The sequence below is a fragment of the Equus caballus genome, chromosome 14, assembly GCF_041296265.1.
Source record: "Equus caballus isolate H_3958 breed thoroughbred chromosome 14, TB-T2T, whole genome shotgun sequence".
Lineage (NCBI taxonomy): Eukaryota > Metazoa > Chordata > Mammalia > Perissodactyla > Equidae > Equus > Equus caballus.
Window position 1 is genome coordinate 20605860 of NC_091697.1, and position 15719 is coordinate 20621578.

The 15719-nt window shown below is 37.3% G+C and overlaps 1 protein-coding gene across 13 annotated transcripts in view; it reads right to left on the reverse strand.

Moving 5' to 3' along the window:
- NSD1 (nuclear receptor binding SET domain protein 1) overlaps positions 1-15719 on the reverse strand; it is a 167208-nt gene that overhangs the window by 48108 nt on the left and 103381 nt on the right. For all 13 annotated transcript variants that reach the window (XM_023617136.2, XM_023617132.2, XM_023617135.2 and 10 more), the window contains 3 exons: positions 7143-7267; positions 4900-5170; positions 3546-3655 (listed from right to left, as the gene is read on the reverse strand). In XM_023617136.2, the coding sequence (XP_023472904.1) occupies positions 3546-3655; positions 4900-5170; positions 7143-7267 (506 nt within the window). The remainder of the gene's footprint in view (positions 1-3545; positions 3656-4899; positions 5171-7142; positions 7268-15719) is intronic.

Genomic DNA, 15719 nt, shown 5'->3' on the forward strand with positions numbered 1-15719 from the left:
CACTTTACAATGATATAAGAATGGCCAGAAAACACACACTAAAGGGCAAATTATTATTAGTCATTAGGGAAATACAAATTAAAACAATAATTTGCTATCATTTCTTATCCACCAGAACGGGGAAAATCAAAGTGACTGACAAACCAAATGCTAGTAAAGATGTATGGCAACTGGAACTCTTATACAGTAGTCCCCTCTTATCATGGTTTTGCTTTCCACAGTTTCAGTTACCCATGGTCCGAAAATATTAAACAGAAAAAACCAGAAATAAAAACATAAGTTTTAAATTGCACGCTGTTTTGAGTAGTGTGATAAAATCTCGTGCTGTTGCTCTGTCCCATCCAGGACATGAATCAACCCATTGTCTAGCTTATCCATGCTCTACAAGCTACCCACTCACTAGTGATTTAGCTGCCATCTTGGTTGTCAGCTCAACTGTTGTGGTATCACAGGGACAATGCCTATACCATTCAACCTCCCTACATCTCAAGAGGTAGGCATTTTATCATCATCAGAAGAAAGGTGAGTACAGTACAATAAGATATTTTGAGAGAGAGAGAGATCACATTCACAGAACTTTTATTATAGTATACTATTATAACTGTTCTATAACTAATTTATAAATTAAACTTTATCTAGGTATGTAGGTATAGGAAAAAACATAGTATATACAGGGTTCAGTACTATCAGTGGTTTCAGGCATCCACGGGGGGTCTTGGAACAATATCCCCCAGGGATAAGGGCGGACTATTGTACGTTACTAGTTTTGTGTGTGAAGTTGTACAACTACTTTGAACAACTGTTTGATAGTTCCTTTAAAAGGTAAACATGTATGAGCCAACAATGCCATGCCTCAGTATTTACACCAAGATAAATAAAAATATATGTCCACAAAAAGACTCAGAGAATATTCACACCAACCTTATGATTAATAGCTCCAAAATGAAAAACTCAAATGTGCATCAACAGGAGAAAGAATAAGCAAACTGTACTTGGGAAACTACTCAGCAATAAAAGAGAGTGATTACTGATATAGCATCCTTGTGGATGTAACTCAAAAACATATGTTAAATAAAAGAAGCCAGATTAACAAAAATGCAACAAAATATATATATATATATATATATATATATATATATATATATATGTGACAGTCAAGAACAAGCAAAACTACTCAATGGTGAAAGAGTAAGAAAGCATTCCTCTGAGAAAAACAAGAATGAGGAAGTGACTGAAAAGGGGCACAAGAGAACTTGTAGGGGTGATGGATATGTAGCATATCTAGTTTGGGTGGTATCTACATGGTATATACAATTGTCTAGAGCCATGAAATAGAACAATTAAGATCTACACATTTTACTAGAGTAAATTATATCTCAATTAAAAAAAAAAAAGAGTTCTGCAATATATTTGCCTATTTAAATTAAGTATATAAACTCAATCATGCTTTTTAATCCCCTTAGGAAAAACATCAACCTCAAATGTGACAAATCACATTTTAGATTACAAAACTGCATTTGATAGAGAAAAGTTCTATAAATTAACAATATTTTCTAAGGAACTTAGTCTCAAAACCACTGAGGATTCATCTTATTCCTTCAAATCATTCATTTATATATATCAATTATACCTCAATGAAACTAGGGGAAAAGATCATTCACTTAACTGGCTAGAATTCTTATTTTCTTTGTAATTTGTCATCACCTCACCTCTAAGAATAATGCAACAGCCTCCCATGACTCATCTTGTAAAATACTACTAAATTTATTGTCTGATTGCAAATGTCACTTTCATGCTCAAAACATTCAACTGAATTTCAGTTTCCTGGGCCCTTTCCATCTACCTCTTCCAATAATCTTGCAAAGAGGCTAAGATTTGAATACAACAAAGCCAGCAGAGAAAGCACTGCAGAAGGAGATGATCACAGCCTTACTTGGGTGAAGGTAGAATGTGAGGACAGTGAATTGGAGACATGATACTGCCAATGAAGTTTGTACAAACTGCAAAGAAAGTTCAGAGGGCAGGTGATGGGCCTAAGAATAAGTGAAAACTCCATGCCATAAGACTGCTTTGAGAAGAATAAAAAAATTGAAAAGATATAATGTGGCTTTTTTTTGGGGGGGAAGATTAGCCCTGACCTAACATCTGTGCCCATCTTCCTCAACTTTATATGTGGGATGCCTGCCACAGCATGGCATGCCAAATGGTGCCATATCTACACCCGGGATCCTAACTGGCAAACCCCGGGCCTAATGAAACAGAACATGCGAACTTAACCACTGCGCCACTGGGCTGGCCCCTAATGTGGCTTTTTAAATAAGGTATAAAAACACAATTACGGGGCCAGCCCTGTGGCCTAGTGATTAAGTTCAGTGTGCTCCACTTCAGCAGCCCAGCTTTGCGGGTTCGGATCCCAGGTACAGACCTACATCACTCATTAGCCATGCTGTGACAGTGACCCACATACAAAATAGAGGAAGACTGGCAACAGATGTTAGCTCAGAGCAAATCTTCACCAGCATAAAAAACAAAAACCCCACAAATTAAATTGTACATTTACACACTAATCCAGATGGTGACTATCTAACAAAAAACAAAAACTAGGAGCTTTAATATAGGATTAAAGGATAGAGGTTTGCTATACCTGAGCAAATAAGTTCAAAAACTCAAATTATTTGGGATTTGATTACAATCTGTATTTTTTCTTTAAAAAACAAACAAACAAACAGGTTGGACTGGCCCAGTGATGTAGTGGTTAAGTTTGTGTGCTCCGCTTCAGCAGCCCGGGGTTCACAGGTTGAGATCCCAGGTGCAGATCTACACACCACTCATCAAGCCATGCAGTGGTGGCATCCCACATATAAGATAGAGGAAGACTGGCATAGATGTTAGCTCAGGACCAATCTTCCTCACCAAACAAAACAAAACAAAACAAAGTTTTTAAACAGGAAATCTGTGCATCCTACAAATAAATTTCTAACAGTTACTGCTCACACATAAGGTGACAGGATGTTACCTAAGGAACCAATATCCAGCTATTATCCGTTATAGAATCAGAAAACAACTTTCTGTTTCCACCTACTATTTAACGGTGCCTTCTTGGCTAATTAAAACCAAGTTAGCAAACTCAAAAACTTATGTTCAAATGTTTCTGCCTGGATTACAGCTGAGCTGAGTCTTTTCTGAGGTGTTATGCAGAAAGAGCAAAGGAATAAGAGTAGGTTAGTGGCTTGTGGAGACAGGAGTGAAGCAGAAATCAGGTAAGAGGTTTTGAGCCCAGAAAAGAAATTACAACAAATACAAACTTAACTCAATCTTAAAAGCTTTTTTCAATTTCATTTGAAAAGAAAACCTAAAACCAACTAATACACATGTCCACACAAATGCAAAACAGCCTCTTAAATAGGATCTCTCAGACGAACCAAGTGAACGGAATGCTGATATTCTGTAATTTCCATGTATATGTGCATTAATGTTGTAAGTATTACTAAAATCCCAAATTTCCTGAGTTTAATCCTATTTTAGAATCTACTAAAATGACATACCTTTTTAGAAAGGCCAAGCTCCCCTTTCTTGGGCATAAATCCAGGGTCTAAATCGTTGGATTCAAGAAGTTTCTTAGTTGGTTTCCTCTGACGCTTACTTTCATAATTTCCTGAAAGGCATGCATCTTTTCATTAGATGATTTAGAAACTGGGCAGAAGCCTTCTTAAAAAAAAAAAAATCTATATACCATGAAAAATGAGTAGTCATGTTTTTTGTGTTTTTCATTATCTTGTGGCGAGGACAGGGTAGGAATTTATTATTTATTCTAAAATATTAGTTAACATAAAACAAGGCAAGAAAATGGTGCTCAATACAGATACAAACTAATGTAAGGATGTTCTTATGTGTGTGTACTTTTTTTAATAAAAAAAAAAAACTAAGGGAGAAAACCAAAGGGAAGAACTGCCTTTATAGCAATTAATTGGTGGAAAGGACAAAAGTAGGAGAAGTGAGGTCAAGTACAGTCTGAAATCTGGGCATAAATGGCCTAAAATTCAAATTTTGTTCTGCTCCTAAATTAATAAAAGACATTTATTTATTTCATGGGATTGCTCTTAGGAATTACATAAAAGAGGCTAACAGCAGAGTTTGGCACATAATAGGTCATGAAATAGTAACTATCTCTATTATTTTTTTCTAAAGTCTTTTAGATTCTGCCTTACTTGATTAAGCACAACTGGGATAACTTTTTTAAAGGAGTAACATAAGAAGCTATTATTGGGAATACTAAAAAGTTACATCCAAAATTTTCCTTGGCTGATTACAATATTCAGGAGTCAGAAGATGAATTAGAGACAGTATGTTTAGATCCAACTGTCACCAGGTGAAGTGACATAATAAAATGAAAGCAATTGGTAATTAACTTCAAGGGACTATTTACACTTAGCTGCTTACTAAATTAGCTGTCAGGTAAATTGCATTATAATCTCCATTTTATATATTAGGAATCAAGTTCAGAGGTTAAACAACCTCCCAAGTAACACAAGGATTGGTGGAGCCAGCATGAGAATCATAAGTTTCATGTGCTTATTCTACCAATGTACAATGCATCCCCGCCCCCCCCAAATCCTGTTATTTTGGATGTTGATTCACACGGTGGTTCAGCAACAATCCTAAAGAGTAACAACGGCGGAAGGAGAGTAGTTTTTAAAAATATGTCTTCTTGACAGTATACCACCAATTTATGGTCATTAACTATATCCAATTAGCCAGCACTTAAGGGATTTCCCAGGACAAATGTGGGTAGTTTGCTTTATAGAGATACATTATTGGTTTTCCGTCAAAACATACTAAAAATCTCCTGCTTCCTCTAATCATATTCACTTACATACTGAGATCCCATCCCCATCTTACCTGGTGTTTTAACTAGCAATTCCTCAGACTCAAGGGCAGGCCGTGGAGAGACTTCCGGAGCCACAGGCACAGACAGGGTCAGCTGTGGCAACTCAGCATGTCCACCTCCAAGTTCTGACTGAGCCAAGGGCCCTTCCAAAAATGGAGCCTCCCTTTCAAGAACCGGAGGCTCTTCTTTGGTTGAAATCAAAGAATTCTCATCCACCTGCTTGTTCTGAACATTAGATCGACATCGGGCTAAAAGGCTTTCCTCTTCACAGCGGGAACTTACCTAAGAGCAAAAAATAAAAATAGAATCCATAAGCCAAAGCTGTTGTAATTTAAGTGTCAAAAATGTTATTTTTTAATAGGTACAGAATTTCTGTTTGAGAACATGAAAAAGTTCTGAAGATGATGGATGGTGGTGTTGGTTGCATGTACTTAATGACACAGAACTATACACTTAAAAAGATTCCCTAATATGTCATCAATTAAAGTAGTTAACAATGAACTACTGTTAAGTTGGTAAATTAATGGAAAAGAAACAAGCACTTATTCTGCCGTTCATGTATTTCAGGACAAGAAAAGGGTTCATTAATGACAGAGATTGTCAGCTAATAAAAGTAGAAGAAATAATAAAATCTGAAAAGCCTGTATCTTGTAACCCCAAGTGAAATTATTAATATAGGCAAGAATCTTCAATTGATATTTTAAAAACACCATCAGGAAAATGGCTGATGGGGAAGAGGACATGTTTTTGGAGCCAAATTAACACACATACCGTTTCTAAACCAAAAGGATGTAAAACATAACTTAAAAGAGAGGAATCACTTAGTCATCACTGTGGACTGGACATTTATTTATTTATTTAACTGGACATTAAATACCTTCTGAGGTCATGCAATATATGACACAGTATCAACTCTGATGCAATCTAGCTAAAAATGTTTAACTTGAATCTATCAAATTTGTTATAATTTTCACTTAGAGAACATAGAGGATAGAGAAACAAGCTGAGTACACCTATGAGGAAGCAATCACACAAATCTAGCAAGTGGATCCTCTTAAATGTGTCTGTCACTCTCAGTGTTTAGACAGGGTCATGAAAAAAAGAGGCTGTTCTGGATTTAAAGAGATTTAAGAAATCTACCAACCAGATATAATGTGTAATTGTCGGCTGGATCCCGGTTTGCACAAACCAAAAGTAAAGGTTAGGGGACAACTGGGGAAATCTGAATATGGATTTGTTATTAGATAAACTGATCGTAATAGATTTGCTAATGTTAAATCAGTTATGGAGGAAAATGTTCTTTTGTTTTTTGTTTTGCTGGGGAAGACTGGCCCTGCACTAACATCTGTGCCAATCTTCTTCTACTTTATATGTGGGTCACCTCCACAGCATGGCTGACAAATGCTGTAGGTCCACGTCTGACATCTGAACCTGCGAACCCAGGCTGCCAAAGCAGAGTGCCTTGAACTGCACCACTATGCCACATGGCCAGCCCCTGTTCTATTTATCAGAGGTGCAAATTATTTAGGGCAAGAACAACAAAATGTCTCTAATTTACTTTAAAATACTTCAGTTTAAAGAAATCAAATTAAAAAATAAATCAGGGGCCGGCCCGATGGCACAGTGGTTAAATGTGCACATTCTACTTTGGCAGCCTGGGGTTCACCGCTTCGGATCCCAGGTGAGGACATGGCACCGCTTGGCAAGCCATACTGTGGTAGGCATCCCACATATTAAAAGAAAAAAGAAAAACGAAAAAACAGAGGAAGATGGGCACAGATGTTAGTTCAGGGCCAGTCTTCCTTAGCAAAAAGAGGAGGATTGGCAGCAGATGTTAGCTCAGGCCTAATCTTCCTCAAAAAACACCAAAAAACAAACAAAAAAATTAATTAATACAGCAAATAAGGTATCATAGTATTTGTTTAAAAAATTAGCATCATACTATATATATTTATAGCCTATGTTTTTTATTAAACATTTTATCATAACAATATTCCTCAATCATTAAATACACTTTGAAAGCAAAGAGGAATATACACACATACACACTATACACACATAGTACACGGACTCATTTATCTATTTTCTGTATAAGTAGTGTAAGCTAAATACTGTATCAGAAGGTAGAGATAAGAAACTGAAAAAGCAAGATCCTCGGTAAGGATGTTATTGTCCCATGAAAACATGATAATGAAAGCAAAATTGCAGTATTCTAAAATAACCAACAAAAGATTGTTGAAACGTTGGAACATACCTTGTGCACCTGTTCCTGTACCTTCTTTTGTTTTTTCTTAGGAGCAAATATCTGATCATATTCTTCTGTATATTCCAGAAGCCACTTGCTTGGCTTCCTAAGGCGTTTCTTCTCTGACCGCACAGCTACGAGGAGAAACAAGTACAGTATTAACCAAAAACTTTGAAGAGAACCCACTGTTTTCATGCAACCAGCCCTGCACTCACAAAGGTACAGAAATGGGAAACTCTCTCAAAAACACTCTCGCTTAAATTCCAAGAGGCTAAAAATGATTTGCTACGGTTAATCATATGCAAAAAGTCCGGAGGGGGAAACTTTGGTTGCTCTATACATACACAAACAGCTCATCTGATCTTAAGAAAAAGATTAAATTGAAACTACTGCCTTTTAGTGACAGATACAGTTAATATTAAAATATAAATTAAAGATCAGGTATAGTGGGGGCTGGCCCCGTGGCTGAGTGGTTAAGTTCGCGCACTCCGCTGCAGGCAGCCCAGTGTTTCGTTGGTTCGAATCCTGGGCGCGGACATGGCACTGCTCATCAAACCAGGCTGAGGCAGTGTCCCACATGCCACAACTAGAAGGACCCACAACTAAGAATATACAACTAGTACCAGGGGGCTTTGGGGAGGAAAAGGAAAAAAATAAAATCTTTAAAAAAAAACAAAAAAAAAGATCAGGTATAGTCACAAAATACATCATGAGTTATTTGAAATAACATCTCTCTAGATCATGCAGAATACTAGATAGATATTCAGATACAATATTTACCTAATCAGCACTACCACATGAATTTCAAAAGCACTTTACACACACTTCATATCATGGTTGTAAGTGAGCTTCACATTAGAAAACTGAGGAATATTTCTAAATAGAATTATCAAAAAATATATATATACACCCCATTATCTCAATGACATAAAAAATGTATGCCAAAGACAGAAAATAAGATAAAAATATAAAATTTGGGGTACTTGCTTTAAAGAAAAAGCTCTTGTCATGTTTTATGGACAAAATAAAGTATCACCTCAAATTTTTCTTTAAATTAATGGTGAAACAAATATCTAATTTCCCTATAAAATTCTGTTGCATTTTAAATACACTTAAGCTATAGTCATTTTACTATACTGTAAGCTCTTTGGGAGCATAGGCTAATGCCTAGAAAATGCAGGATACAGTCTACTCAAGAGGCAAAAGGCGGGGTGGCACAGTGGGTAAAGTTCACACGTTCTGATTTGGTGGGCCCAGGGGTGGCAGTTCAGATCCTGAGTGCAGACATGTCACTACATGGCAAGCCATGCTGTGGTAGGCGTCCCACATATAGAGTAGAGGAAGATGGGCACTGATGTTAGCTCAGGGCCAGTCTTCCTCAGAAAAAAAAAGAGGAAGATTGGTAGCAGATGTTAGCTCAGGGATAATCTTCTTCTTTATAAAAAAGAAAAAAGGGCAAAAGGCATTTCATTATACGATGACCTCAGAGGAAGCTGTTCCTGACTCTGTTGAATGTAGTAATACTGACGTTCTCTCAATAAAAGGAATGTGAAACTTGAGGCCAAAAAAAAAAAAAGGTCATAGGGCACAGTAAGCTTGGCAAAGGATCTTACTCTTTAGCATTATGGAAACAAGCCATAAAACTTTCAATAGGACAAGATGTGGGAAATAATTTTTTACTAATTCTAACTGCTGCAATTTCATAGTAATATAACATTTAGTTTAATTATTTAACGTTAATGTAAAAGGAGCCGAAAACTTACGTCCACACAAAAACCTACACGTGGATTTTTATAGCAGCTTTATTCGTAAGTGTCAAAACTTGGAAGCAACTAAGATGTAGGTGAATGGATAAATGGTGGTATATCCAGACAATGGAATATTATTCAGCACTAAAAAGAAATGAGCTATCATGCCATGAAAAGACATGGAGGAAACTTAAATGTATCTTACCAAGTGAAAAAAGCCAATCTGAAAAGGCTATATACTATACAATTCCAACTATATAGCATTCTAAAAAAGGGAAAATTATGGAGATCATAAAAAGTGGTTTCAGGGTGGGGGATGGGGAGAGAGAGAAATGGGTAGAGCATAGAGGAGTTTTAGGGCAGTGAAAATATTCTGTATGATACCATAATGATGGATACATGTCATTATACATTTGCCAAAACCCATAGAAAGTACACCACCAAGAGTGAACCCTAAGGTAAACCGTGGACTCTGGGTGATTATGATGTGTGGATATAGGTTCATCAATTGTAACAAATGTTCCACTCTGGTGGAGGATGCTGATAACGGGGGAAGCTATGTACGTGTGTGGACAGGGGGTATATGGAAAATCTCTGTACCTTCCCCTCAATTTTGTTGTGAATGTAAAACTGCTCTTAAAAAAAAAGAAAAGAAGTCTTAATAAAAAATAAAAAGTTAATGGTTGAGGCTGAAATAGTTATCAAAACTGTATACTTACAGAGCTCCTAAAATAATTATGGGGCTAGTCAAACCTTGCAACCACTGGAATTTTCCTAACTTCTCAGTTTTAGGCAATAAACCTGTAAGTGACCCAATAAGTTTTTCCCAACCAAGTATTTCAAAAGAAGTTAAAATCATAAGCCAAGCAATTACTTTAAATGCTCCCCTCAAATAATAATGTCTGAAAAATCTCTCTTGGAGAAAAGAAATAAGCCAAAACACATCTTGGAATATATACATCTGTATCTATGACAGTTGATAGTAATTACTTTATTCTCTGAGGCAAATAGATTATGCCTTTAATATATTCCCATTGCCAGCCCTGCAGTCTAGTGGTTTGAATTTGGTGCTCTCACCGCCGCAGCCCAGGTTCATTTCCAGTCAGGGATCCACACACTTGGCTGTTGGTTGTCATACTATGGCGGCTACATGTTGCCGTGATGCTGAAAGCTATGCCACTGGTATTTAAAATTCCACCAGGGTCTCACAGTGGACAGGTTTCAGCAGAGCTTCCAGAGTAAGACAGACTAGGAAGAAGGACCTGGCCACCCACTTTTGGAAAAACTGGTCACGAAAACCCTAAGAACAGCAACGGAGCATTGTCTGATACAGTGCTGGAAGGTGAGAGGATGGCGTAAAAAGACTGGACAGGGTTCTACTACTCTGCTGTACACAGGGTTGCTAGCGACTCCATGGCACTAAAAATAAATATTCCCGTTAGACATGGAACCCAAGTTTTCAGACATCAATGACATTTTTTAACAGAAATAAGATCAACGATATAATAGGGAATAACAAGGGTTTACTATGTGCAAGTCATGGGTTCAGCCATGTAACGTTCATGAATCTCTAATCCTCACTTCAATACACAACGTAGGTTATGATATCCTCATTTTATAAAAAATGTAACTGAGGCTCAAAGAGGAAAGTGCCTTGCCCAAGCGCACTCAAGTTAGTCCATTATTTTAGTGGCAAGGGCATGACTCCAACCAAAATCTGTCCAAACTCTGAAACCATTGGGTTCTTTTTACTAAAACAGGTCCCTATGCTATCACAACATCATATCCCTCATCCCCCTCCATCACTAGCTCTCCGACACTAATTGCATCTCAGTCCTAGACAGGTTATGCTCTCTCCTTTGTCTTCTTAGCATGTTTCATGAGCTAATAATCTTTCTTCCCTTTCCTCTTGAAGATGCTGTCCCTACTCTATCTTTGGGTTCTCTTCTCTCACTGAGTAAGTTCTCAGACTAAGCTTCAGTCCTCCAGCTCACTACTTCCTTGATATCCACCAGAAAACCAGCAAACAGCATGAAAGATTGGAAATTAATGTGAGAAACTGTATCTGACACATCTATTAGGCTCCTATACACGCACATGCATTGCTCCTCACCAAAATTATACAGAACAATCTTTTACAGTTTTAAGGTTTGGCAAACTACCAATGGGACTGTATTTGTAAATAAAATTTTACTGCAATACAGCCAGGCTCATTTATTTACGAATAGTCTATGGCTGCTTTTGCGCTACAAAGGGAGAGTTGAGAGTGACAGAGACACTATGGCTCACAAAGCCATATTTACTACCTGTCCTTTTAAGGAAAGGTTTACCAACTGTCCCCTATAATGAACAACAGAATAATACCCTGTAAATGAAAACCCTGGTCACAAGTGAATGACTTAAAACGGAAGATGCTTCCTGACTGTTTCTAGGCTCTTGTTTCTTCCCTTCCTCAACTACACCTGCCACCCCTCACTCCCACCTATACTCTCACCTAAACTAGATTGCTCACCCAGTCAAACCATTTTTGAGTTGAAAGAGCCTGGAGAACTCACCTAATCCAATTACTCTATAAATGGGCAACTGAGGGCAAAAGGAAGTGATTTGCCAAGCTAAGGTAAACAATATCACGAACAATAGGACTATGACCTTTGGGATACTAAAGGGAAATATTAAAAGCTAGAAAATAATGAAAGCCAGTGGAGAGGAGGGTAAATCATGCAAACCTCAATACATGGTACACAGCAACTATGAAAGAGCAGGAGCCAAAGTATACCACCACTAAGTTTCTTTGCAAATACATTTTAATTCCTAACACAGAGCCAGGACCTACTGTGGAGAATGGAGATAAACTGCTCATATGGAACAAGTCTAGCAATAGCTTTAGATATAGAGTGTACACATACCAGCTAAAATAATAAAATATCCAAAAAGCCGAATCAACCCCACACATTCTCATCAACTGATGAATGGATAAATAAAATGCGGGCTAGCCATACATGGGAATACTATTCAGCAACAAAAAAAACCCCAAAAGATTAATACATGCTACAATATGGATAAACCACAAAAACATTAGGTTAAATGAAAAGAGTAAGATAAAAGATCATGTATTGTTATTCCATTAATAAGAAATGTCCAGAAAAAGCAAATCTAGAGAACGAATAGATTAGTGGTTGCCTGGGAATAGGGGTACAAATATGGACTAATTGTAAATGGGATAAGCGGGTTCTTACTAGGGTGGTAGAAATGTTCTAAAACTGATTTATGGGGATAGCTGCACAACTAAGCAAATTTACTAAGAATCATTTGCTTGTACACTTAAAATGTATGAATTTTATGGTATGTAAATTATACCCTGAATAAAGTTGTTTAATGAAAATAAGAAAAGCCAAGCCTCTTTAAGGCTGAAGTACAGTTTTCTCCTTTTCATCAAAATGGCGAATTTTCCCAAAGGACTACAGTATTAAGAGCAACATCATTCCTCTCATACAGATTAGCCTTTGTCATGCCTAGTTTTGGAACCTCAGAGGCAAAAGAGTTTCTGAAAAAAAAAGCAAATACCCAAACAACTCTTCATAATAAGGGCAAACTACTTAACCCAAACCTCCTGTTTAAAACAAATAAAAACGTATAAAGTGTTTTAAAAACCACCTTAAAAGACGCAAAGCATTGACAAGATTGTGAAGAACTACAAACCAAAAACTAAAGAAAATAATAACCTCACAGAAATAAACAGCACTGAAACTGACTCTGTCCTGAGGGCTTTTTGGCAATCCTGTTAAAGTGAAGGAGGCAGAAGTTTAAAGGACACTAAACTAGGGCCCCAAAGGGCTCCATCCTCAGAGTTATGGTGAAGCAGAAGTATCCCACATCCTAACCTCTAGGAGACCACAAGGAAAAGTGCCTCGGCACAAAGCAGAAGGGGAGCAGGAGGCAGAACAAATCCTTGTCAAGTTGTGGCTGGCTCTCTTGTGGATTTGCAGCCTGGTGGGCCAAGATAATTCAAGCCCCAACAACAAAATCAATGTAATGAATACATCACGTTAGTTGAATAAAAGAAATACAAAGGAATTTTCATCTCAAAAACACAGAAAAGAAATTTGACAAAGTAAACAAACTAGGTATATAAAGGAACTTTCTACAACCTGAAAGGCCGTCTACTAAAATCACAGCTAACATCATAGTTAATGGTGAAAGACTGGATGCTTTCCCCCATGATCAGGAATAAGACAAGAATGTCTGTTCACTCCACTTATCCTCAGCAAGGCACTGGAGGCTCTAGCTACAGCAATTAGGCAAGAAAAAGAAATAAAAGGCACCCAGATTAGAAAAGATGAAGTAAAAGTATCTCTACTAGCTGGTAACATGATCATGTACATAGAAAATCCTAAAGAAGTCACAACAATTAGAGCTAAAAAAGATGACTTCAGCAAGGTTGCAACATACAAGATGAACATATAAAACCAACCATATTTCTACATACTTGCAATGCAATCCAAGAACGAAATTAAGAAAACAATTTCATCACCAGACTAAAAAGCTTCTACAAGGCAAAAGAAACAATGAAGAAAACAAAAAGACAACCCACCAACTGGGAGAAAATATTTGCAAATCGTATATCCGACAAGGGGTTAATTTCCAAAATATATAAAGAACTCATACAACTCAACGACAAAAAACAAACCACCCAATCAAAAAATGGGCAAAGGTTATGAACAGACATTTTTCCAAAGAAGATATACAGATAGATGGCCAACAGGCACATGAAAAGATGTTCAACATCACTAATTATTAGGGAAATGCAAATTAAAACTACAATGAGATATCACCTTACACCTGTCAGAATGGCTATAATTACCAAGACAAAAAATAACAAATGTTGGAGGGGATGTGGAGAAACAGGATCCCTCAAATACTTCTGGTGGGGATGCAAATTAGTTCAGCTACTATGGAAAACAGTATGGAGATCCAGCCCTGTGGCCAAGTGATCCGGGTTCGCGCACGCCAATTCAGCAGCCAGGGGTTTCACCAGTTCGGACCCCGGGCGTGGACATGGCACTGCTCATCAGGCCATCCTGAGGCAGTGTCCCACACAGCACAACCAGAAGGACCTACAACTAGAATATACAACTATGTACTGGGGGGCTTTGGGGAGAAGAAGAAGAAGAAAGATTGGCAACAGATGATAGATCAGGTGCCAATCTTTAAAAAAAAATTAAAAATAATACCATATGATCCAGCTATCCCACTACTGGGTATTTATCCAAAGGACTTGAAATCAACAATTCAAAGAGATTTGTGCACCCCTATGTTCACTGCAACATTATTCACAATAGCCAAGACGTGGAACCAACCCAAGTGCCCATCAACTGATAAATGGATAAAGGTGTGTGTGTGTGTGGGTGTGTATAATGGAATACTACTCAGCCATAAAAAGACAAAATCATCCCTGTTGCAACAACATGGATGGACCCTGAAAGTATTATGTTAAGTAAAATAAGTCAGACAGAGCAGGACAAACTGCATGATCTCACTCATATGTGGAAGATAAACAAACACATGGATAAAGAGAACAGATTAGTGGTTACCACAGGGGAAGGGGGTTGGGGGATGGGAGGAAGGGGTAAAGGGGCACATACATACGGTGACGGGTAAAAATTAGACTACTGGTGGTGAGCACAATGCAGTCTATACAGAAACTGGTAAATAATGTACACCTGAAATTACCTAACGTTATAAACCATTATGACCTCAATAAATTTTAAAAAAAGAAAACAATTTATAATGACGTCAGGAAAGAATAAAATACTTAGAATAAACTGAACAAAAGAAGCGCAAGACTTGCACACTAAAAACTACAAAACCTCATTGAAAGAGATGAACACTATCCCTTGTTCACAGTTTGGAAAACTTAATATTGTTACAATGGTAACACTGCCCAATGACGTAAAGATTCAGCACAATCTCTATCAAAATCCCACCTGGCTTTTTTGCAGAAATTGACAAGCTGGTCCTAAAATTAATATGGAAATACGAAAGACCCAGAGGACCCAAAATGATCTTGAAAAAGGATAAAGGTAGAGGACTCGCACTTTTCAATTTCAAAGCACTTTTCAATTTCAAAGCTACAATAATTAGTAACTACAAAGACAGAGTAATTAAGTCTGTGGTACTGGCATAAAGATAGACAGATATATCAACAGAAAATAACTGAGAGCCCAGAAAGAAACCCTCACATTTATTGCCAAATAATTTTCAACTAGGGTGCCAAGATTATTCAATGGGGAAGGAATACCTTTTTCCAAAAATGGTGCTAAAACAACCGGACTGGGCAAGGGCTACTCAAATATGACATCAAAAGCACAAGCAATCTAAGAAAAAGTAGACAAACTAGACTTGATCAAAATTAAAAATGCTTGCGCTTCAAAAGACATAACCAAGTATGTAAAAGATAAACACACAAAATGGGAGAAAATATTTGCCAATCATATCTAATAATGGACTTTAAGTATTTAGACCATGGAAAGAATTCTTACAATTCAACAACAAGAAGATAATAGCCCAAATAAAAAATCGGCAAAGGATCTGGACAGATAATTCTCCAAGGAAGATTTACAATTGATCACGAAAAAAACCCAGAAGATTCTCAACATTATTAGCCATGAGGGAAATGCAAATCAAAACTACAATAATGAGATACTACTTGACACCGACTAGGACAGCTATATCAAGTAGGTGTGCGTGAAGAAGTGGAGAAACTAGAACACTCATACATTTCCAGTTGGAATGTAACATAGTAAAACACCTTTGCAAAACAGTCTGGCAGTTCCTCAAA